Here is a 24,780-nt window from a genome sequence, read left to right as displayed (position 1 = left end):
GCATTATCAAGAAGCCCAAAGAATGATCAAATGCTAAGATCTTTGACCCATAGAAATGTAGGAAGCTAGATCTTAGGATCATAGATCTCATAGACAGTGAAATCCGAGGGGCAGCTAGGTGATATAGTGGATAGAGCACCAGCCCTGGAGTGAGGAGGACCTGAGTTCAAATGCATCCTCAAACATATAATAATTACCTAGCTATGTGACCTTGGACAAGTCACTTAATCCCATTGTCTTAAAAAAATAAAAATTGGGGGGGCAGCTAGATGGCACAGCAGATAGAGCACCATTCCTGGAATCAGGAGGTCAGTGAAGTCTGAGGTAACCTAGATCATTTCCCCTGTCTGATATAGGATTCTGATAGATAGCCTATGATCCAGTCTTTGCATAAATGCCTCAATTTTTCTATAATTCTAATTGCTCAGAAATTCTATCTTACAATGAGTTGCCTTTCTGAAGCCAATGATTTTAGTTTTCCCCTCTGGAACCAAACAGAGCAAGTCAGTTCCCTCTTTCTTAGGATGACACTTCAAGTGCTTAAAGACAGTTGTCATGTCTGTCCCACTATTCACCCCCAAATACCCTCAAGTAAAATATCCATAGTACTTGCATCCACTCTATGCATGGCCTGGTTTTCAGTCTCCTCTTTCTTCTTCCTTCTCCTCACACTTTGCTGACTCAATTGTTCTTTGATAGTTTCCCTGATACAATTCTGCTTGTTGTTTCTCTAACATTTTTGCAGGTGCTCAACCCTGGCCATGGGGTAGTAGGAAAAGTGTGGGGTGGGGGGAGACAGTCAGTGCCAAAACAGGGCACAATGACAACCTCAATCCTGCTTCTGATCATCAGAGAGGTCCCACTGCTTGTAAGGAGAGAAAAGGGACAGAACAGACTGAGAGGGGACAGAGAAGATGAGAGCTCCCACCAGGTCTCTCTTCCCTGTTCCCTGAGGGTGACCCAGACCTACCATAAATTGATAAAACTTGAGGAAATCGGGGCGGCTAGGTGGCTTAGTGGATAAAGCACTGGCCTTGGAGTCAGGAGTACCTGGGTTCAAATCTGGTCTCAGACACTTATTACCTAGTTGTGTGGCCTTGGGTAAGCTACTTTGCCTTGCAAAAACCTAAAAACAAAAAAAAATGAGGAAATCTTTGGATCTGATAAACTTAGAATCACACAATCTTAGATTCAGAATTAGACTCACAGAATTTAGACTAATAGTCCCTGAATGGGACTTGATATGAAAGTATTAACAATTGAATTCAGAATCTGTAATTCATAAATTGTTAAAAATTGTAGAGTGGAAGATCTTGAAAGATCATTCAGTCCAAAACCTCTTTGGTGTATGATGCTAAGCTCATTCTCCCTCCTCCCCATCATGAAGTCACTGCCTTCCTTAGTGACAACTACCTCTCTGATGTAAAACCTCTGGATGAAATTGGAACTATACAATTTCCCCCACTAAATTTGTGAAGATGGTTTCTAGGGCTCTTCATTCCATGGCATGAGTCTAGTCATCCCTGCTTACTAAAAAACTCCGAGACCAGGTAGCCTCCTAGATCTGCCTCTGTCCCCACTACTCCAGCCCTACCCTAGCCAGAACCAAAGTAGAGTCCAACAAGAAGTCATCTGGGGATAGGATTGATAGAAAACTGCAGATAAACCAAGACAGGGTTCTTCTATACAGTCCCCAACCCCCGGCTTGTCCACAGTCAATGGGACAGATAACCTATAATCATATTAGAGGAATGCTCAAGGACTGACCCACTCTAAAATCATAGGGATCAGAGTTGCAAAAAACCCTGGAATATAGAGGATAGAATGCCAGAGCTGGAAAAGACCTTATTACACAAAGTGTCTGACCTAGAAGAGAATTAGTCTAACTCCTTCAGTCACAGTTGCAAAGTGAGACCCAGAAAGAGAAAGTCTTTTGCCTTAGAGCAATTATCCCGTTCATCAGAATCAATTTTCTGTCTCCAAATCTAGTCTTCTTTGCACTGTTTACTTTCCTCTCAGAAGATGGCCAGGATGAGGCAGCATGGTAAGTGGAGTCAAGGAATCTTGGGTTCCAGAGCAGTCTCTGACCCGGGTTAGCTGGATGATCGTGAGACAATTTTTCAGTAATCCAAGCAACTGTCTAAAGACTGAGTTACAAAAATAGGTGCTAATCTACATTAGTAGAAGGAATATGTCTCACTGGGTGTTCCCTACACCAAGTAAATCAGCCCTGTTCTTGTCCAAAGGGAACAGAAAACTGAAGGATTTGGCAACTGTCCAGGGGAAATGGACGGTGGGTCTCAGAGCCCAAATACTCTTGTTCTCTCTTTCCCTATGGCAAAGATACTTAGCATCCTTTTCTTTCCTCCTGGGTAGGGTGGTGCTAGTCCTGACCTAGGCTGAACCAAACAGCAGTTCATCGCGCCACCTGATGGTCGTGAAAGAAGCCTGCAACTTCAGTCCAGTCAGAGAGGGAAAAAAGTTCGTCCGGTTCTCTTCGATCCTAATAGGCTGGTTTGTCGTCCTTCACTTTTTTTAGAAGTTTAACACATCAGGGAGGTGATGCCAAGACAAGCAAGTGAATTGGATTTGAGTGAGGGGGCCGTGTTGGATCACCAGCTTTGCTTTCTCCTGCAGAGCCATCTAGGTCCAGTGGCCAGATAGGAATCAGGAGGACTGGAGAGGCCCAAGATTCGAGACAATCATGACGTGACTTGCCCAAGGTCCCACAGCTAGTACCAGTCAAGTGTCCGAGGTAGGATTCGAGCTCCCATCCTCCTGACTCCACGGCCAGTGCTCTATCCACTAGGCCACCTAACTGCCCAATGGGCTGGTGACCTCCCGCCACCACCACGAATGATGGGACTGCTCTGGGGTCCTAAACTTGCTTGAACCTTAAATACGAGGATAAACCTCATTCACGTCATAGTTTGGGAGAGCCTGCAGTGAAACTAGCTCTAATCCAGTCCTAGAACCAGCTCCCTCTGCTAGATTTGACACATGTCGACACTGAACCCAGGGAAGATAAAAAGGGAATTTTAGTCCTCTGGCGGGAAAAGAGATTTGGTAGGGGAGGGGCGCAGGGAAAAGAGGAGGGATGGAGTGGGGAGGGGGCAACTGTACTTGCTAAAGTTCCTTAGGCCAAAGGCTGCACAATCCTTTCACCTAGTCATAGACTGATCTCCCGGGCAGTGTGGAGGACTCAGGGCCACACAGGCCCCGAAGCGGTCAGGAAGCCCAGAGCAGGGGTAAAGTTGTGGCTGAGACAGAACTGTTACGAGGCACCTTAAAGCTCATCTAGTCCACCCACCTAGACGGATTCGTTCTGCAGACGGCGAAACTGAGACTAAGAGAGAGGATTGCTAAGGTGCCACAGCTAAGAATTTGGGCGCTAACTTCGAACCGAGATACCAGACCCAGTGTTCTTTGTGATGCCTTTCATACAAGCAGACCTCAGTTCTGTGTGGTGACCTGGAGCGAGGAAAACTTAATGGGTTTTAGTTGGGTATCTTAACAGTTCGACCAGAACTACAGGCTCCCTCGGGGGTTGCTGAGAGGGAAATTTCCCTTTCCCGTTTGCCTCTCCGCGGCAGCAGGTCTCTCAACACAGACCAGCTCATAAGGAATCATCTGTTCTCCGCTGAATAAACAAAACGCTGAGAAATCCTGCCCCCCGCACAATGAGCCTTTCTCTTGGGGAGACGCCCAGGCGCCGTTTGCCTGGAGGTGGGGACTGGACTCCACTCTCCACTCCCCGAGAGGTTCTGGGTGCCCCGAGGGGGCGGGGGGTGGGAGTCCTCCTGCTTCCTAGCGGTGGAATGGCGGGGCTGGACACGGGACCAACACACTTAACGGTAGCAACTGAAGTACAAATCAGGTTTTTATTTTTAAAAAAATAGAAAAAACCCACATAAATACACGGTGAATGTTAGGGCTTGGGCCCCGGCCAGGGGGCACTGGTGTCGGAATCCCGACGCCGCAAGTGCGGCGAACCCAAGCGTTTTGCAGGTGGAGCCTGCTCTAGGAGCTTAAGTGTGAGGGAGCGACACAGGCATAGGCCGCACTGGCACGATCGCCCATTTGTGGAGGCTGCCCGCACAAGTGGTCCAGACCGCAGGATGGGAAGGGACAGTAGAGTGGCCACAAAGCGACCCGAGTCCAAGCTCCTGCCGACCCTCACTTCTGGTTGGCCAGCTGATTCTCCAGGTCCTCCAGTCGAGCCGTCAGCTGGGTCAGTAGGGGAGTTAAGGAAATTCTCTAGTCCCTTAGCCCCCTTCCCAGCTTCAGACCCTCTACCCCGAGCTAGAGCCGGCCACGGGATCTGGGAATCCCTCTGGGATCTCAGCAGCCTGGGGCTGCCCGCAACTTTGGACCCCTCTCGGGACCCTGCGCGACACTTTAAAGGATATGTTTCTGCTCCAAACTTGCCAGCGCCGCCAGAGTACTGCCTTGGAACTCCACCAGGCTCTCGCAGTCGCACGGGCTACGCAGCTCGGTGACCCCTTTCCCCTCCTCTACAACCAAGGTATAGGAGAGGTCGAATTAGCAGTCCTTTTTATGTGGGGAGGGGGATCGCAAAAATAAAAAACAGCAGACTCTGGGCCGCGCAAAGACTAGCTCCCCTAAACTCCCATCCCCAAATCCTACTCCATCTGGTCCAAGACTGGGGAGCCTTAGAATACCACAAATACCTTAGAGATCATCTAAATCCAACCCTTTTATTTTACAGAGGAAAAACTGAGCCCGGTGACAGCGGAGCTTTAACTTAAATGCTCGCTGATTGATTGAAGTGACTTGCCCAGGCTCACACAGATAGTAAGTAGCGGAGCAGGGATTCTCACTCAGATCTTCTGATTCCAAACCCAGGACAAGAACAACTCCACCTACCTTCCTTCTTACGGAAAGGTAAACTGAGGTTCAGAGACCGGAAGTGGCTTTGCCTAAGGCATCAGAGTGAGCCACGGGGCTAGGGCTAGTGCATTTTCCACTAGAGGAGGAGACTGGCAGCTCTGACTGGGACTGACACTGGCTGCCTTTCTTCCTTCGGGAGCCTGTTCTCACCAGGACAAATGTTGACTTTCAGGGTCTCCAGCATGTGCGTCATAGTGCTGAAGTCAGGAGAATAAGAGACGTGTTGCTCCGGGGGGTCCGACGCGATCTCCCTCAGCTCCTCCTCCACCGCCTTGCCTACTCCCACCGCGTACATGATGATGCCTGAGGATCAGAGACACTCGGGGTCAGACCCAGGAGGCAACCCCTGCATCCAGTACCTCAAAGAAATAAGATTCTGCCCCTCGACTTGGGGGTGGGGGCATGCCCTGATGGTATCATAGAATTTAGAGCTGGAAAGTCTTCTAGTCCAACCCTTTCATTTTACGAACGAGGAAACTAGGACCTGGAGAGGGAAGGTGACTTGTCCAAGATCACACAGGTGGTAATGGTCAAAACTGAGATCCGAGCCCATGTTCTCCGACACCCACCCCCACCCCCGGCTCTTTTCGTTAGAGTCGATTCCCTTTTCTTCAGCGTCGCCTTCCCATGGAGCCCCAAACGCCCCTCACTCCTACGCCTTGGCCCTACCCTCCTCCTTGGCCCGGGCGGCCCACACTGAGATGTCATCCTGGGAGCGACCATCAGTAAAGACGAGACCGACGCGTGGCACATTCTGGGCTCGGGGCCGAGCTCCCTGTGCCTCGGAGAAGCTGTGCTCCACCAAGTGGCGCAGCGCCAGCCCGGTCATAGTGCCTTTCTCCATATATTCCACGGCCAGGACGGCCTGCTTCACCTCTTCCGCCGTTCCGTAGCGGCCCAGAGGAAACTCGGTGCGCACGCGGCTGGAGTATTGCACCAGCCCCACGCGTGACCCCTCGGGGGACACGTCCAGGAAGTCCACTATCTGGTTCACGAAACGCTTCACCAGCTCGAAGTTCTGCGGGCGGACGCTCTTGGAGCCGTCGATTACCAGAACCAGATCCACATGGCCCGCCCGGCACCCTGCGGGAGAAGAGGCCAATCGCGCGCCGAGTCAGGAGGAGCCATTGGAGCCTCCTGGAGAGCATCAGGGACCGAAAAGTCTCCAGCTGTTCACCTAGGAGGTGCCCTCCTCCCAGCTACCTTTCCCGTCCATTAACTCACTGTCACAGCTCTTCCCGTCAGCCTGGAGCTGCCGGCCCTCGGGGCAAATGCAGCGGTAAGATTTGCCCGAACTCACGCATTGGAACTCGCAACCGTGGTCCACGCCATTGCAGTAGTCTCGGGCTGAAACAGATAACTGCCCCCGTCAGAGAAGAGTGACCGCTGCTTCCGCCCTCAGATCTGGAATTCCAAGGGATCCCCCTTTCCTAGCGCATAGGGAAAAACCTCCCCTTTTCTCCAAGCAGGTTTTCTTCTTCACCACCATCCCTTTCTTCTCTCCTCGCCCCCTGGACGTTTTCTCTTCCCTTCTCCGGTCCACCTTTTTTTTCCCTGCTACCCTTCCCCCATTTTTACAGACGGAATTGCAATCACTCCAGTGCCAGTCTCCTTACCCTGACAGAGTCTGCCATCCGGCTGCAGGTCAAAGCCTTGACGGCAACGGCAACGAGGCCCTTCTGGGAAGCTGACACACTCGTGCTGGCAGCTGTGATTTCCGAAGCTGCAGTGATCAATCACTGGCGGGAGAGGAGACAAGGGGGGGCTACTCAGCCCCGGAACACACCGCAGCTCAGGGGCTGCTGGGGCCACCGGCGCTTCTCCTCTCACTCACCTGTGCAGCGCCTCTGATCCTGGTGGAGGGTATATCCCTTTCGGCAGGCGCAGGTGTACGAACCTTCCGATTTGACACAGAGTTGCTCACAACCATGGGTCCCTTCAGCACAATGATCAATGGCTATGAGAGAAGAAAAATCTGTCTGATAAATCCACCATTTTCCCTGATCCCTCTCCTGAACTCCTCAATTCAGAGCACTTGGGATCTTTATTTTACAATTAAAATATGAGACAATTAAAGAGAACTGATGAGAGACCTGGGTTCAAAATCTAGCCCTGACACTTTATAACTTAACTGTGTATTATCATCAACTATATAATGACGATCATATTTGCACTATCTCTCAGCTGATCAGTAAAAATGCTTTGAAACTCTTAAAATGATGTAGAAATAAGAGTATTTGTACACCTCTCTTCCTTTCTGTAAAACATGAAGGCCTTCCTCATCTTACAAAGAGTATGGATCTCCTCTAATAAGGAGATAATTACATAAGTCCTTATTTGGGGGGGGGGGCTAAGGTTACATTCCATATCCCCAGGTTTAAGCCTAGTGGGACCTTCCACAAAATAGGGCTTTAATGTGTGTAGAATTGAATTGTGGGTAAGCCCTCTGGAACACTCCCCACCAGGTCTGTCAAAAAGCTCTTTCCTCAGAATCTCTTTTATATGCTCCATTGGGGATCCTGGGGCAGACACGGAGTAGTTTATTAAGACATGTATCCAAGAGCCTAGTGGGGAGATAAATATATAGAAAGAAAAACAATGTCTGGCTCCAAACATACTAGTATATATAATTATAGGGTACAGGCACTAAGCATCTAGCCTAGTGGTTATGAATGATGTCTTTAATCCTGCACTGGGTTCTGCTTTTAACTTGTAGGCAGACCACTAGCAAATCATTCAGCTCAGTGTCTCAGGCAACTCTCTAAAACCATATGTTGTGATTGAATTACAGAAGTGAATTCATGGAGTAACACTGGAATTAGATTAAACTAAAGCTATAAAGATTCTAAGTAACCACTGGCAGAGTAAAGCATGTGCTGGCCTGCAGAGTCAGAGCAGCAAGTTGAAACACTTCCCCACTTTGAACATCAATTTTGTTAAATGAAGGTAATATTTGCATTAACATCTCCATGTGGTAGTTATGAGGAAAATGGATTTATAAACCATACATCATTAAAAGATGGAAAAAATACAATGAAAGCAATGAGGAAAGCCAATCAGAAGCATTTTAGTAGAGTTTTTTGAGTCAGGGAATGTCACAAAATCATTAAAGGACCTTAGAGCTTGAGATAATGACTTGTCCATTCTCTTAATTTTACAAAGGAAATTAAAGATCAAAAATGGGAAACAACCTAGGTATAGAATATCACACTCCTGACTCCCAGGGCCTAGTGCTATTTATGGTTTCCCAGGACTGCCTGAGGTGGTGTTTGTTGTTGTTTATTCATGTCCTATTCATTGTGATGCCTTTTGGGGTTTCTTGGCAAAGATACTAGAGTGGTTTGCCATTTCCTTTTCTAGCTTATTTTACAGTTGAGGATCCTGAGATAAACGAGGTTAAATGACTAACCCAGAGTCACACAGCTAGTATCTGAGGCTAGATTTCAACTTAGGTCTTCCTGACTCTAGGTCCAGCTCCCTATCCATTGACATACCTAGTTGGGGTTTTTTTTTGGGGGGGGGGTTAGGTTTTTGCAAGGCAAACAGGGTTAAGTGGCTTGCCCAAGGCCACACAGCTAGCTAATTATTAAGTGTCTGAGACCGGATTTGAACCCAGGTACTCCTGACTCCAGGGTGGGTGCTTTATCCACTACGCCACCTAGCCGCCCGACGTACCTAGTTGTTTCTGGTGCTGTATAAGCAAACAATATTTCTCTCTGATTTCCCACAGATTTGTGTTCATGTCACATGCTCCTATTAAGCTGCGAAGTGTCAAAGGGCAGGAACTAACGTTTTTCATGTTTATATCACCAGTGCATCGAAGGATCTTAATAAAAGTTGAATTAAATAGAATTCATCAGGTCACAGTGGGACTTGAGCATCCCCTTAGAGGAAGCATCTCACCAGAACAACTCTTGTTATTCGGAGCCAGACGGTAACCGGGGTTGCAGGCACAGTGGAAGGATCCAGGTGTGCTAACGCACTGGTGCTGGCAGCCATGAGTTCCGTCTGCACAAAGATCCACGCCTGGGGACACAAGTTCATGGGGGCGGGGGGAATAGGGGAAGTGTCAGTTATGACTTCTCCTGGCTCTCTGAGCTGTCTCAGCCCACCTCACTCTCACATTTCATGATGAGAAAGAAAGAGAATATTGTGTAAGAAGCAGAGTCGGTTGCCTAGCTGACCCACATGCAGAAAACCGCAGTGTTTGAAGGCGCAGGTTCTGTAGTCTAATTGCAGAGAGAGAGGCGCGTAAGCATAGTGTGGGCTAAAGTGGGAAAGGCCTGCAGACAGTGATATGGGTGAGTCAATACAGTAATGCTCTTTCTGGCATTTGGGGGGAGGAACCCAGTTACCCAAAGGCGTAAGTCCAAAGTAGAGTCACTAAATGGATAGAGTAAAGATAAGCTGAGCTCCTGCGAAGGCCCTAAGTAGTGACAGATGGGGTTTAGAGGGAGAAAGCTGTGGCCTGGACTTTGAGAGATTAGATGGGGCTAGACCCCGGCTGAGTTCCCAAGAGAGAGATCTTCTCCCTCTCGAGGCCCAGTCCGTTCTCACCGCACAATCGGCCTTGAAAATGGAAGCCAAACTGTTGGATAAGGTCGAAGGACTCGACGAGGAAAACATGCTCATCTAGAGGAGGCGAGGCCATCGCGCGCAGGGAGCCCACATCAGCGCGCTGCACTCCCACCGCGTAGATCTCTATACCCCGATTCTTTGCCTGGGCAGCCACTTCAGCCACCCGGTCCTGCGGCCGCCCATCAGTCACTATAACAGCGACACGAGGCACCTGGGTCTGCGATGGGCGAGCGCCCTCGGCCACGCTGAAGGCTACATTCATAGCATACTGGATGGCCAGACCTGTCATGGTGCCCTGTGCCAGAGGGACGATGGCATGGATGGCACGTTCCATGTCCTCTCTTCGGAAGAAAGCTCCCAGTGGGAAGACGCTCTGAACCTGGCTCGAGTACTGGATAACGCCAACGCGGGTGGCATTGGGTCCAATGTCTAGACCCCGAATGATGTTCACCATGAAGCGACGCATTGTCTCAAATTCAAAGGGGCGCACACTACGGGAGCTGTCGATCAGGAATACCAAGTCTAGGGGTCCAGTCCTGCACTTCGAGTCAGCTGAAGAGGAGGGGAAAAAGGGAGGATGACTGGTGGCTTTCCCAAAGAACTTGATTTCTGGGAGCTAGCTGGGAGCGCTACCCTCGAATGGGGAGGGGAACAGAGGAAGCCGGCAAAATGACCCAACCTAAGACGAAGGAGGGATCCTATATCTTATCCTAACTTGGTAGGTTCCTACTGTCTAGCCTAGGATCTGCACACAGCAGGTTCTTAATAATTGAATGAATGAAAGAATCATTGACTTTCCTTTTCGGATCCCTTACTAGCCCCATTCCCCGTCCAGCTGATTGTGGTGGAGTAGCATCCTTAACTAACCTGGAGCCTCTTGCGTTTCAGCATTCACAAAAACCAGGAAAACGATAAGTAACGGGGTGCAGGGCGGTAGCCTCATGGTGCTTGCCAAGAACGTGAGTAGGTATTCGCAAAAAGAGCTGATACTTAACCTAGAAAAGAAAGGCCAGGAAGTAGTCATCCCAAGAGCCTGAAGCACCCATGCCCTGCTTTCTTGCGTTTCCCCTTAAGTCCCTGGTAGCTGAAAGTGATTACCTGCCATTACTACGATCGCCTCCCCTTTCTCTACCCCCTACCCCACTCTCACTAAATAGGAGACTGACAAGGCACCTCTTTGTGCATCTTCCCACCTCCTGCCAGTCCGTCCCCCCAACCCCTGTCCGAGAACCTCAGGCCACAAAGAAGGGCCGCACCCTCGGGAGGAAGGGGGAGAGGGAGGGGGAATGGGGGCAGCCAAAACAAACCAGCCTAAACTCTGCTCCTAGACGTCTAACTCCTAGAGTGCTGGGGAAACGCCATGCAGCGGCCGATTGCACAAGATCTGCCCAGCCTCTTCGCCAGCTATTCCCATTTCCTCAACCCCCATCGTCCGGTGCCATCGTGTCAAAGAGCGATGGCCCCAACCTGCTCCTAGCAGCCAGCATGGGAAGCCAGCAGCTGCGAAGCAGGTGCAAGAGCCTAAAGCAAACATAGGGGGAGGAGGCAGAGAAATGGACCTGGAAGGGGTGCAGTCAGGAGGCCTTGGAGATAAGGCCTCCAGAATGAATATAGCAAGGCAGGAGGGGGAGAGGATGCAGCGCAGTGCTCGGGGACCAGAAGGATAGAGAGCTGTGAGAGTTCAGAACCAGGGTTCGTTAGCTTCCATCTCCAGAAGTGCGGCCATGGATCCCCCGGGAGGAACGGGTGAGAGAACCTGTCCCCCACCACACACACGCTATTGAAAGAACCCCATTCTCCCAGGGGTACTTTCCGGCTGAACTTGGAAAGTCTTCACCTTTGAATCTCAGAACTAGAATGAAATAGTTCCTTTTATGGGAGAGTAAACTGAGGCCCAGGTCATGAAACCAATTGCTGTGAGTGCCAGAACTAGAATCTAGCCCTAATCTTTCTGCACTTGAGTCTACTCACAATTTGGAATTGGGGGGGGGGGGGGCTTTGTTCAATCTATGTCTGTGGACAACTATTGCCCGCTGAGCAGCCCTCAAACATAGCTGAGGTGAAGGCTTCCTGACCTGCCAGAGGGTACCCGACAACCCTATTCTTTTTCTTTCTGTTCCATTCTTCTTCTTCTTCTTCTTCTTCTTCCTTCTTTCTCTCTTGCCTCTCTCTGTCTTGGGGTGTGTGTGTGTGTGTGTGTGTGTGTGTGTGTGTGTGTGTGTGTGTTACTCTGTCTCCATCTCTCTGTCTCTGTCTCCCTTTGTTTCTGTCTCTGTGTGTCTGTCTCTGTCTCTCTGTCTTTGTCTCTCTCTGTCTCTGTGTCTCTCTGTGTGTCTCTGTCTCTCTGTCTCTGTGTGTCTGTTCTCTCTCTCTCTCTCTCTCTCTCTCTCTCTCTCTCTCTCTCTGAAAGGGGCTGACTCACGCCCCTCCTTTCATATCTCCTACCGGCTTTCTGCAGTCCCAGAGGAGGCTTGGTGAATGGAGCTATTTTTAGCCAAGTTTCCCAGGGCCAGCCTACTAAAGATGATAGACTTTTTGTCCAGCCAGGCTTAGGGAGGGGGGATGGAGGTGAGAGGAAGCCCCGAAACAGTGGTTGCCTGACCTGTCCTCAATGAGGCCCTTATGGTCAGGTTGAGGGCAGTCACATGCAATTGCATTGAATCCAGATGTGGAGTTGCAGGAGGAGGAGGAGTGCCAAGAGAAGAGCTCCTCCTGTTTGGCAGGGGAAAGGCAACAGCATCCCTGGGGAATGCTGGGCTGGAGTTCCAACTGCAGTCATCCTTTCCTCTTACCTTCTCACGTCTCTTGACTGTTTTCCTTGAGAATAAATTTAGTCCAGTGGAAACACTGATGGACTGGAAGTAGGGAGATCTACCATCTTGCTATATGACCTTGGACAAGTTTCTTCCCCATTCTGAGCCTCAGTCTCTCCTTTTGTGAAATTAGAGGGTTGGACTTTAAGGCATCCATCCCCAGAATTCCACGTTCTAAGATCACTTCCAGTTGTTCTATGTTCTAAGATACCCTCTAGCACTAATATTCTGAAAGTCTGTGACTCAGTCCCTCTCACCCTCTCCTTATTCTCCTAATGAAGACTTCCATCCAGGATCAAGGACCCGCATGGCAATTACTTTATTCAGATAATCCCTACCCACCTCTCCAACAGTTCTCTCCACGAATCAATAATTCCTTCCCTACCATGGAACCATGATGTTCTGCCATGCCACCTAACCAATGTTTCCTATGGCTTTGAGAATTATAAATCATTAAAGCTCAAGGAACTTTAGAGCCTGACTAATTCAATCCCTTTATTTTATAAAGGAAGAAACAGATTCAGAGAAGGAGTGACTGGGCCACATCAAATTTGAGGGCAGAGACTGGACTAAAATCTGGGTCTCTGACACAGTTCTCTTTCCCCTACAATCATTCAGAAGAGGTACTTGGCTGTGAAGGGTAATTGAGACTGATATGGGAGACATGTATGAGAAATCTCTGCTTTTAGGAGAAAAAATTGGGCTTTCTCTCACTAGTGACCAATTGAAGGACTTCCGTAGTACCAGGGAAGGATTTGAGGATTTATCTTTAGAAGGGTGGACTGTGAAGGTCCCATAGTCCATTAGATAAGGTGTAAGGTGTGTTTAGTTTCTAGAACTTTGGAGGATTTACACCGCCTAGATTACTAACTGTGCAGAACTTCCGATAAGGGGCTCATCATGGGGTGCTCCAGTAACGGTAAGATTTGGAATGAGTAATGTCCCCGGGGTTATGGGAGAACATCAGGGAAGAATCTCTCCCCAGGATAAAGGAGACATCCCCTTTGTCACCTTAGGAAGTCACCATCAAAGCGGGACTGGTTGGAGTGTTTCTCTACGTTAAAAGACTTATGATTTCTGTGCAGACCCTCCGCTGTCCCCAGGGCCCCTCACTCACCTGGGCAGTCTAGAGAGGTCCGAGGATCAGAGACGAGAAGAAACAGACTGTCCGAGTCCCTTGTCCTGCTGGAACAGGTAAGGAAGCAAGCGGGCTACTTGCCCCGGGTCGAGATGGAAGCAAATGGCATCGGCTGTCGCATTTAACTCTGGGGCTAGGGGAGCAGTCGACCCCTCCTACTGAAACACGAGAGAGCCCCCAGCCCCGGGAGACTTCACCAGCCCAGCTGAGGGGCGGGGTCAGTGAATAGTGTGACTGTGTGTGTGTGTGTGTGTGTGTGTGTGTGTGTGTGTGTGTGTGTGTGTGTGTGTGACTGTGTGTGTGTGACTGTGTGTGTGTGTGTGTCACTGTGTGTGTGTGTCACTGTGTGTGTGTGTGTGTGTGTGACTCTGTGTGTGTGTGTGTGTGTGTGTGTGAAGGGGGCGGCGGGAGGAGGGGGTGCGATCTTCGCTAAGCTCTCCACCGAGAGAAACCAAGACCCACTGAAACTGCCACTACACAGTCCGGCTCTGTATCGGAGGGAGGGGAAGACAGCCGGTTTCGGCTGGAATGCGAGAGAATTCCAGCACACATTCCTACTCTGGACTGCTCCTTCAGAGGAGGGGGGCTGGCCAGGGAGCAGGAGTACTATATTTCCGAGGGCGTGATCCCGCCCGGAAGACCTAGAATGACAATACCAGGTGCCAGCCAGTCAAAAACCATCTATTGAGCACCTACTATATTCGAAACCTTTTGCAAGCGCGAGGGAATTTGGCAAGAGTCAGAGGCTCGGGGAGAAGGGTGACTGCCAGTCTCTTTTAGTTTCACCAAATCCCCTCTGTCCTGCCAAACAACGGAAAACTGCCCCCCATCCATACCCCTAAAACGATGCCCTGGAGATCCCCAAGTTCCCATATTCCGGTTGTTTCTGGGGTAGACAGGATTAATCAACTCATCACCTCAGTGACCTGATGCAGCTGAGTTATCTGAATTCGGAAAAAAAAAGGTCCCATTTTACTCTGTCCTAAAATCTTGACCAAAGTGAGAGCAAGTATGGAATATGCACTGCATTCTTTTCTGTCCAGGAACCAGTTGGGCAGGGCTAGAATTCAGGACCCTATTCCTTCCCTTTTTTTTTTTACCTTTCCTAATAGGTCCCAGGGATCCAATAGGTGACTACTCCGGTACCCACTAAGTCACAATCCCTTAACACCCCTAGAACCAGGGAAGGAAATGTATTTGTAAGGGGTTTGAAGTTTCCAGGCCCTCACACAGGAGGTAGGAGCATCTGGCTTTTGGTTCTTAGAGAATCCCCCAAATTGGGATGATTTTTCACTGGATGACTAGACTTTGTGCTGGAGGGTGACACCTGGGAGCAGGGAAAGTGGAGAAAGGGAGGAAAAGTATGGTGAGCAAGGAGTTAGCCCTTTCATGGTCATTTACTGATTACCCAATACCTTGTTTCCCCACACACACACACAACTCTCCTGAATCTGCTCTCTCTGGCCTTGGGAATACTGTGGGTAGAATTGGATAGGAAGGGAGGTGACATCAGAGCACAAGAGCAGCTATTGTGCTGACTAGCTTCCCCTGAGTTGGCCTAACCTGGCCCTGAGCCATTCCAGCTTGGGGGAGCCTGGGTGGTCACACAGTAGAGCGACTAGGGCTGAGGCTCAATGAAGGCCCTATTCAACACTCAGCATCCCAAATATTTAGACCACAGCCTATGGCAATTCCCCTTGGTGCCCACCTCTGGTTACCCAGATTTCGATGAAACTTCAAGACATATACAAGTTTCTCATGGATCCTTGCTGCCAATCTCAGTAGCTTTCTTCTCTTCTTCTTTTCTCTTCTTCCCCTTCTTTCCCCTCTTTTCCTAGTTCTAGATCACCCTCAGAGCCATCAGCCCTCCTGAGAGACAGAGATCGGGTAAGAAGATGTCTCCAGATGCAGACTGAACAGACAGTGAGGATCCTACATGCCAAAGTGGCCCAGAAGTCCTATGGAAGCGAGAAGAGGTAGAAGAGGATGGCTGTAAAGCTGGGGAATCACAATGGCCAATCTTTCCCTCTTCCATCCTAACTGTACTCTGCAGCACCCCCAGGCTATGTACCTAGCCTATCTACCAAATCTCTGTGACTTGGAAAAGGAATTTTTCAGTTTCCTCAGACTGCCAACTAAAGGAGTTGATTTATTCAACAATCTTGTATCAAGCACCTACTCATGTATAAAGCAGATGCCCAGTATCAATAAGATAGCACTTTCCCCTCCGAGTGCTAATAGAGGGGATAAGGCAGACACATTAAGATAAACATGAGTACAACAAAGAGGAACAAAATTTAAAAAGTCCTGCAATGACTGAGAGGGAAGGCATTTATTATCTCTGAGATGAAGGAAAGCTTTGATTGCATACAATTCCATAAATATTTCTTAAAATCATGCCCAATGTCAGACCTTCCTCAACACAACAAAGAAGCAAGCACCAGCTTCAAGGTATTTACAGGAGGAACTGATATTTGAGTTGCTATTGTTGTTTGTCCTGTCTTGAAGAAGACCCTGACATCAGGAAGGTGATGCCATGCCATACAAGTGACTTGGATTTAAGTGAGGGGATGCTATGCAACGTCACCAGCCCTCACTTTCTCGTGCAGACCCATCTGGGTCCAGAAGGTTTTTCTGAGTTGGGCTTTAAAGAATATATTATTCACAATAATAAAAATGAAGTGGGGGTAGGAGGCAAGGCAGTCTTAGTGAAGTGAGTGACCAAAGGCATGGAGGAGAGAGAAAATGGAATCCTGAGGAAACAAAGATTTTAACTTTGGTGACTCTACAATGCATGGGGAAGAGAAATAAAAGATCATATTGGTAAAGCAGAGTGTCTTCAGATTGTGGGGGGTCTTTAATGGCTGATGAAATGGTTTTAATATTTATACTTTGATACTTGAATTGATAGATACAAGTGGTAACCTATCCACCACTCATCATTCTGGGATTCTTGTCCCTGTTTGTCCACAAATTCTCTACAGGGGGAATCTACATTAGATGCTTCCCTCTCAGACATTCAAATATTTCAAGAGTACTAGGGCATGCTCAAGGTGTGGATTTGTTGTTCTTCCTTTTCCAGATACAATGGTCCTAGCTCCTTTTCTAATCAAACATTTTTCTTCCATTTCTTATAGTAATCATGGGCAATATGAACTTTATTGGATATCAGTACAAAGTAAAGAAAGATAATAAAAGGATCCTCCCATTTATATATCCAACTGTTCACAAACTTCTCTGAGGAAAGTATTGGAAATCTACTCTGGATTTTTCAGCTGAGGAAACTGAAGCCCAGAGATAAGGTCACAGAGCTAATAAGTTTAAGAATTAGGATCTAAATCCATTTCTTTTGACTCTCAAGTCCTAGACTCTTTGTCACTCTTTAAATTATTTCTAAGATTCCTTCTGAGTGCTTGGGACACTTAGGACATATACAACTTCCCTATTCCCACTCAATCTGTCTTTCCGTTGGCCCAGAGTTGACAACAGTCTCTCATTGTAGGTTCTTCTGTCCACCACCCTGCATTTATCTCATGGGCCCAGGCTGGAGGTTGAAACCAGAACAGGGGCAAGGTAAGTGGGGGAGGCACAACAGACTCTATATGTTCTTCCTTATGTATTGATTAGGGATCAGCAGAGACAAGAGGGTGAGGGCACAACTCCATAGCCCCTTTTTTTAAAAGTACAGAGTATGCTGCATTCCAATCTCATCTCATCCATCACCTGTGGTGTATTCTAGCAAATGAGTCTGGAGAAAGTGGCTGCACAGTCTGCGGTTATATGGGATTGGACGGAGGTTCCACAGAGACACAAAAGCTGAGCTTTGAGGAGCAACCAGATTCTAGAGTGAGCAGACAAGCCCTCCACATTTCCACTGTTGGGGGAGGGGGGCTGCATTTCCTCCTCCCTCAGATCCTGACCATGGGCAAGGAGCACCCACCCACAGCTTAACGGGAGGGACTGGTGTGGGCTTAGGAAGGAAGGGGATCTACCTGAGCAGTCCAAGGGGACCAGAGTGACTGGGAGAGCTTGGGTTGGGTGCCTTTAAACCCTCCTCAACTGGGTAGCAAAGGCTTCACAGAGCCCGCTGGCCCCAGGACAAAGGCAAAGCTGCCCACTTCAATGGCTGACTAGGAATTTGCCTGCGCCAAAGCTCTATATATCTCGGACTCGGACAAGAGGAAGCACTTCCGGTTGGTGTTAAGGCTGGTGTTTCGAGGAGGCCAAGAGCTAGGTACCTTCCACAGTCGTCTCATCAAGGTCATCTCCAAGCCATCTCAGAAGAAACAGTCCCTGAAGAATACAGACCGTGCGTGAGCTAGGGGATAAGCCTGGACCAGAGGAGTGGGGCTGTTGATTAGGAAAAGGAAGAGGGAAATCAGAGTTGGGGGGGTGAAAGAAAGAATGTGGTCTAAAATGAAGGCATGAGACCTAGAAAACCATGGAGTCATAAAACTTCAGAGTAGGGAGGGATCCAACTGTTAGAGTTGGAAAAGTCCATCAAGTCCAACCCTCTGTGGAGTCATGGCCAGAGAGATTAAGTGACTGGTTCTTTCCTAGGCTACAGAGGCAAGATTCACAATTAGACAATAAAAGAACCAAGTCTTACCTGCTCTTTGGGCTCCAGACTGGAAAGAATAATGAGAGTTAGAAGCTGGAAAGCTGATTGATCTTACCTTCTATAAGTAAAAAGGAATACCATAGATTCAGAATCAAGAAAAGATTTCAAGATAAAATACAGGCACAGAGCGTTTAAGAGATAAGTGACTCCCACAATGAGTAGCAGAGTCAGGATTTGAATCTAGAGCTATCTGACTAAATCTTGGGAGTTTCTTACATTGTCTCTGAACTGGATCAGAGTCATCTGAGTTCTAAAGCAAGGCAGCAAAGGGTAATTTGTAGAAAGCATACCTAGGAGGCTGGTCAGGGCCTCTCCCGATAGATACATCCTCACTGCATTGTTCTGGGCAAATCACCCACCCTCTAGGCAAATGTGCCAAAAATTCAGCTGATCTGCCTTAGCAGAAATGGCTTCTTTAGTAGTTTCCAATCACAATCTCAGGCCCTGCTCCAATCACTTGCTTATTTAGGGGATGTTGGCAAAGAAGGGGTCCAGAGATAATGAAGGGTCTACTAAATAAGACCCAGCCCTGGGTCTCCTCCCATGTGAGGAGTAATGATGGACAGGAACAGGAGCCAAGCTTGAGCAAATAGCACTGACCAGACCCTTCCCTCACAGTATGCATCTCCTCTGGATCCAAGGTGTCCCTCTTCAACCGTCTTAGATCGCAGACTGTCTCCACCCGATACCTCTCTGTGGAGGGTGGTGCATTCATCGCCAGTGCCCGCCAATGGGCAGCCTTCACCCTGCATCTGGGTATTGAAGCTAAGTTCAGTTCTACACCCACTTCTGTCTACTATCCATGTTCAAATAACCCTCAAAGGAGGAAGTTGGGGTTTTTTGTTTGTTTGCTTTGTGGGTCATCACTTATGATAATGGGTGCCCTCCAGCTTGTTGAGACAACTATATTGCTACCTTCTCCTCCTGATGGCAAAGTACAGGGGTCTTATCCATAGCCAACAAACTTGAACTTTCCTCTGAACCAAGGTTCCTGGTGCATCTGGGTCCTGGACCTATGCTCCAACTTCATGTTGATGATCACAACTCAACTTCTTGTTGAATTGCTGAATCATTGAATCAATTATTAACTCAAAGCCATGAGAGATCCCAGAGATCAGCTCATTTTAACAGGAAAATCAGAGAAGTGAGATACCTTGGCATAGCATAACTCACTAGTGTCAGAGCTAGGGGTGACTTGACTCCTAGCCAAGAATTCTTTTTTCCATATCTCTAATGCCACTTTCAAGCCATCCTTAATTGGAAGGGGGTAATTAAGAGGAGAATAAAGTCTTCCAATTCACTCTTCCTTGGAAAAGGGAAAATGCAGATATGTGTAACCATATTAGCTAACATTTTCATAATGATTTTATCTTTACAAAGCACTTTGCTAATAACTTTGTGAGTGGGTAATGAAAAAACCATTTTACAGTGGAGACTCAAGGAGACTGAGTAATTTGCATGTGGCCACAGAACAAATTTTTGGAGTTGGAATATGAACCCAATTCTCCTGACTTCTGATTTCTTCTAGAAATCTTTCCAATTCTCTCTATATTCTAACCATTAGAACTTAGTCCTTGCCCACTGGGGTCTCATCTTCACAGTCAGCTCATGACCCAATCTGAGAAGCCTTGGCATCTTGTTTACATAAATTAAGCTGGGGAGAAATACTAGACCATGTTTCTCTTTTCAAAGATTCCAAGCACACACATATTACCATCACATCTCAATTTATCTAGGCAGCATACTTAGTCACTAATTTCTGGTCAAGAAGATTCCTCAACCCCTCCCTACCTCCATATACCTCTACTCTATCCAAAGCCTCTTAAGAGGGCAGAAATCCCAGGCAGCCTGCAGTATTAGAAGAATCTAGAGACAATAGAATTGGGTTTGAATTCCAGGTCCAAATACTTGCAAATGTACTTTTATTTGACTATTTATATGGGATATCCTAAAAGTCTTAGTGTAGTTTGTTTTAAGAGCTAAAAACCAGACCAGCTTTTGGGGCACCCTATATAACATCCTGACTTTTACCAAATCCCTTTAGGATCCTGTTTGATCTTCATATCAACCCTGTATGGGGCTGATACAATAAGTATGGATTCCCTCATCTTACTGATAAAGAAAGCTGGCACTCAGAAGGGAGAAATATCTCCATCTGAAAATGGAAACAAGACTACTTTTCCCATAGGACTACAATATAGAGTTCTGTAAATCTTAAAGCAACATATTGCTATGAGTTAGTTAAAAATTACATAGCATTTGCCATTTGCTTCTCCAGTTTATTGTACATTTGAGATAAATAGGATTAAGTGACTTGACCAAGGTCATACAGCTAAAAAGTTTCTAAGATCAGATTTGCAGTCAGGAAGTCTCTCTGACTTCAACCTGGTATTCAATATACTATGCCACCTAACCTGTCAGAGAAAGTTGTATGTATGTGTATAGATAGATAGATAGATAGATAGATAGATAGATAGATAAAAGATAGATATAGATATAGATATCTAGATGTATATTGTTTTAATTACAGAGGATATTGAATTAAGAGTGGAAAGGGACCTCAGAGTTCACCCAATCCCCTTTAGAGATCACCTTATTTTACAAGTTATGAAGTGACTTGAACAAGATCACATAATATATTACTGACAGATCTGAGATTCAAACCCAGATACCTTGACTCCAAACATTGCCCTTACCATTATGTTACACCTCAAGTTTGTTGTGAGGAAAATTATTTGTGAATTGTAAAATACTATAGATATTGAAGCAATTCTTTTCAAAGGATTTGTCCATGGTCCTACAATTACTAAGCAGCAGAGCTGGAATATAAATCATGGGCATGGGATTTCAAAGTTTTCTACACTACCAAGTTGTCTCTTAATAACTGCTTGATTTTAGTGGTCTTTTTCTCTGAGATTCAGTCTTCTCCTTTGTAAAATGGGGATTATTCCTAAAGTAACTATTATGAAATATCAGTGTTGATAATTATTATAGCTAAACATCAGCTTTACCTGACCTCCAAAAGTTCATATATGGTGCTGGCTTGGGATAAGGGGAAGGGGATAATGGGGAGGAGGCCTGATGCCTCTTTACTTACCATTTTCCTTTCCTTTTAGCTGATGATCATCGACCCCGGGGAGAATTCCCTCTCCAAGAAGGTTATGTCCGCTATGGTTCTCTAGTACAGCTGGTCTGCACAGTTACAGGCATCACACTGCCCCCCATGGTAAAAATCAAAATGACCAGCCTAGACCTGGGTGCATTCTTTCTGGTTCACAAGGAGGGTGACTGTGACCAAAGTGTTTAGGGACAGAAGTATAAGAGGAAGTCATCATGTATATACAACAAGGATCTTTGGGAGATTGGGGAGGAATTTCTGGCATCTTAATTGACAGGTTTGGCCCTGAAGTAAGTTGACCAAGTCCTCTCTGGGTACCCAGACACTTTCTTTTCCCTTTCTCCCACAGATCATCCGCAAAGTTGCCAAACAATGTGCACTCCTGGATGTGGATGAACCAATCTCCCAGTTGCATAAATGTGCTTTCCAGTTCCCAGGTGGGGGACCAGGAGGTAATGCCTACTTGTGTCTTGCCATGGAAAAGATTGTTCAGTTCCAGGTAAGACTGGGAGTTTAGCAGGTCACAGAGGAACACAGGAACATAGATTTAGAGCTGAGGAAGTCTTTGAGTTCATCTAGACCAACATTCTCATTTTACAGATGAGAAAACTGAGATTCAAAGAGGTTAAATAATAACCAATATCATATAGATGAGAACTGGGATTTGAAACAAGGTCTTTTGCTTCTAAACATTCTTTCCTCTCCCAACCAGAATGAACTTCATAAAATATCAGTGTTATCAAAGTTATCCTCTAAATATAGTAATCTTTTCAAATTTCATTATATTCTTGTTCAAAAATATTCAGTGATTCCCTATTGCAATATGATAAAATACAAACTCCTTAGCTTAGCTTTTCCTTCCACTGTCTGACTACAATATCCCTTCCCTGGCTTAAATCCTTTTCTTTTCCTTAATGCATTCTAAATTTCAGTGAAGCTGAGTGTTTCCTGAACTCATCAAGCATTCTTCCATTTCTGTGCAGATCATTCTCCATTCTTTCCCAAGTTCATCTCTTGACATTCTTTTGTTCCATCATGTAACATAACAAATTTCTCCCCACCACCCCACCTGGCTGCTACACAGTTGAAATATTTTCCCCCTTAAATTTCCCTAAAGCATTTTATCTACATCCCTTTTTTACCTTGAAAATATCCTGCTTTGGAGGCAGCTAGGTGGTATAGTGGATAGAACACTGGCCCTGGAGCTAGGAGTACCTGAGTTCAAATCCAGCCTCAGACACTTAATAATTACCTAGCTGTGTGGCCTTGGGCAAGTTACTTAACCCCACTGCCTTGCAAAGAAAAAAGAAAAAAAAAGAAAATATCCTGCTTTGTTTCATGCTTATTTGGATATGTGTAATATCCCCCTCCACTTGGTAAATAGGCAAGGCCTGTGTGCTTTTTTATCTTTAGATCCCCAACGCTGAACCCATGGCCTAAAAGATTTATTGTTCTTCAGTGGGTGTAAAAAAATTTTTCTGTTAGCTTTAATGGACAGATGACAAGTAAGAGAGATTGGTAATGAGAAAGCTATTGAAGCTATTGAAAAGGTCTTGCAGGTATGAGGGTTGTGGTCACTAGACTATAGAGGAGAGAATGGATAAAAAAGATGCTTTCTAGATAGATTTGGACAGATTGATAACTGGAAAGTTGTGAGAGATGAGGGAAGAAGAAGAGTCAAAGATAAGTCCAAATATTAAAACACAAGTGATGAGAACAATGGTGGCACTGGAAGACAGAATAGTGTATTCAGAAAGAGAATTAGGTTAAGTAGGAAGCCTTACTTCACAGGTTTTGAATGTGATTTGTTGCTGGGACATCCTGATAGAGATTTTCTGAAAGAACTTGAAAATTTCTGGAGCTTGAAAGATCCATAAAATACATAAAATTGGTAAATGAAGTCACGGGAGTGAGAGATATCTCTATTATATTACACAGAGATTGTATATATTATACATATACATATATTTATATATATATATATAATACAGAGAAGATCTTTGATTTCATTATTCTGAAGGAATATTATTATTCATTATTCTGAAAGAGGGAATTCTGAGAGGGATAAGTTTCCCATGGTCTCAAAGTGAATTGTTGGGTTAAAAATCTATCCCTGGGGGTGGCTAGGTGGCACAATGGATAAAGCATCAGCCCTGGAGTCAGGAGTACCTGGGTTCAAATCTGGTCTCAGACACCTAATAATTACCTAGCTGTGTGGCCTTGGGCAAGCCACTTAACCCCATTTGCCTTGTAAAAGCCTACAAAAACAAAAAATCTATTCCTGAACTGGATTAGAGGAGAGTAGAAAGATTGGAATCCATATCCCATCTCTCTGAGTGATTTACTGGTAGTCCCTGATACTCCTTGTCTCCTCATTCATCTTTCAATGCTTCTTCCCTAGGCTTCACCCTGTCCCAAGGAAGCAAATCGGGCACTGCTGAATGACAGCTCATGTTGGACCATCATTGGCACCGAGTCAGTGGAGTTCTCCTTCAGCACTAGCCTTACCTGTCCCCAGGAGCCTGTCACCCCAGTGCCCCTCATCAGTACCTTAGAGGTACTCACCTGAACACAACCCCAGGAACTGTGTCCCCCCAGCCTAGGGGGATTATCTGGTCATGACAGTTCCCAGGAGGGGTGGTTATGCTCCCTTGTCCCTGGTGCTAGGCTGACTCAAGACCTTTTGCCCCACAGCTTAGTGGTGGGGGTGATGTGGCAACCCTGGAGCTACTGGGTGAGAATTTCCATGCAGGACTCAAGGTGTGGTTTGGTGATGTGGAGGCTGAGACCATGTACAGGTACAAATGTGACTGGGGAGACACTGGGAATTTGAGTCTGACTCTGGGGATCTTAGTTTCCCCAGTTGTAACATGAAGGGGTTAAGTTTAAAACTTTGGAATCTCAAGTATTTCATGTTCTAGGTATAGCTCTGAAATGTTATGTTCTGATTTGAATCTCCAGGAATCCCCGGTCTCTGGTATGTGTGGTACCCGATGTGGCAGCTTTTGGTAGTGCCTGGAGGTGGCTTCGAACCCCCATTACAGTACCAGTGAGCCTAGTCCGTACTGATGGGCTGTTGTATTCCAGTGCCTTCTCCTTCACCTATACTCCAGAGCAGAGTGGCCAGCCAACCCCCTCAAGAGCTCCTGAACCACCTCCTGATGCAGATGCCCTCTTAGAAAGCATCCACCATGAATTTACACGCACCAATTTCCACCTCTTCATTCAGAGCTAGGGGAAGGGTAGGAGCAGAAAGTAGGTGGGCCACAGTAAGGTAATGTTACTGTTGATCATGAGGGTGACTTTCTTCAGCCCACAAATCCCATCCCAAGAACTTCCCTTTGCTTCAAGTTGCAGTGAGAATACCACCCTAAGGGAGTGTTAACCAAATTTTTACTGAATCAGTCTCTAACCTGGGCAAAACAGAACAGGTCAGAGACAGAATGCAGTAAACAGGTAGTGGTTTAACTATTTTCATTGAAAGGAACCAATTTGCAAATCATGGAATTATTTCTTCCTTGGAACCCTGCCTTGCTCTACTTCAGGCAGAGAATATATACATGATCATAAAGGGAAATGGAGGGGGAAAAATGGAACTTGA

General features: G+C 46.7%; 2 protein-coding genes across 2 annotated transcripts; one reads left to right on the top strand and one right to left on the bottom strand.

Annotated features, from left to right (window-relative positions):
• Positions 1 to 3,923: 3,923 nt before the first annotated feature.
• On the bottom strand, positions 3,924 to 10,432 carry MATN4 (matrilin 4). Its single transcript, XM_074227333.1, has 10 exons — positions 10,357 to 10,432; positions 9,469 to 10,041; positions 8,815 to 8,937; positions 6,746 to 6,868; positions 6,528 to 6,650; positions 6,136 to 6,258; positions 5,581 to 5,994; positions 5,062 to 5,214; positions 4,410 to 4,514; positions 3,924 to 4,235 (listed from the first exon to the last, which is right to left on the bottom strand). The coding sequence occupies exons 1-10, from the start codon at positions 10,430 to 10,432 to the stop codon at positions 4,177 to 4,179; spliced, it is 1,872 nt and encodes a 623-aa protein (XP_074083434.1). The 3' UTR covers positions 3,924 to 4,176.
• A 781-nt stretch (positions 10,433 to 11,213) lies between these two features.
• RBPJL (recombination signal binding protein for immunoglobulin kappa J region like) lies at positions 11,214 to 24,414 on the top strand. The gene is made up of 12 exons (XM_074189041.1): positions 11,214 to 11,235; positions 13,388 to 13,496; positions 15,279 to 15,416; positions 16,943 to 17,013; positions 17,180 to 17,286; positions 17,575 to 17,749; positions 18,680 to 18,817; positions 21,178 to 21,287; positions 21,529 to 21,678; positions 23,581 to 23,736; positions 23,874 to 23,977; positions 24,141 to 24,414. Exons 1-12 carry the CDS (start codon positions 11,214 to 11,216, stop codon positions 24,412 to 24,414), a joined length of 1,554 nt encoding a protein of 517 aa, XP_074045142.1.
• Positions 24,415 to 24,780: the final 366 nt, after the last annotated feature.

The sequence above is a fragment of the Macrotis lagotis genome, chromosome 1 (genome assembly GCF_037893015.1).
Source record: "Macrotis lagotis isolate mMagLag1 chromosome 1, bilby.v1.9.chrom.fasta, whole genome shotgun sequence".
Lineage (NCBI taxonomy): Eukaryota > Metazoa > Chordata > Mammalia > Peramelemorphia > Peramelidae > Macrotis > Macrotis lagotis.
The sequence above is the reverse complement of the archived record's forward strand: the minus strand, read 5'-3'. Positions and strand labels throughout refer to the sequence as shown.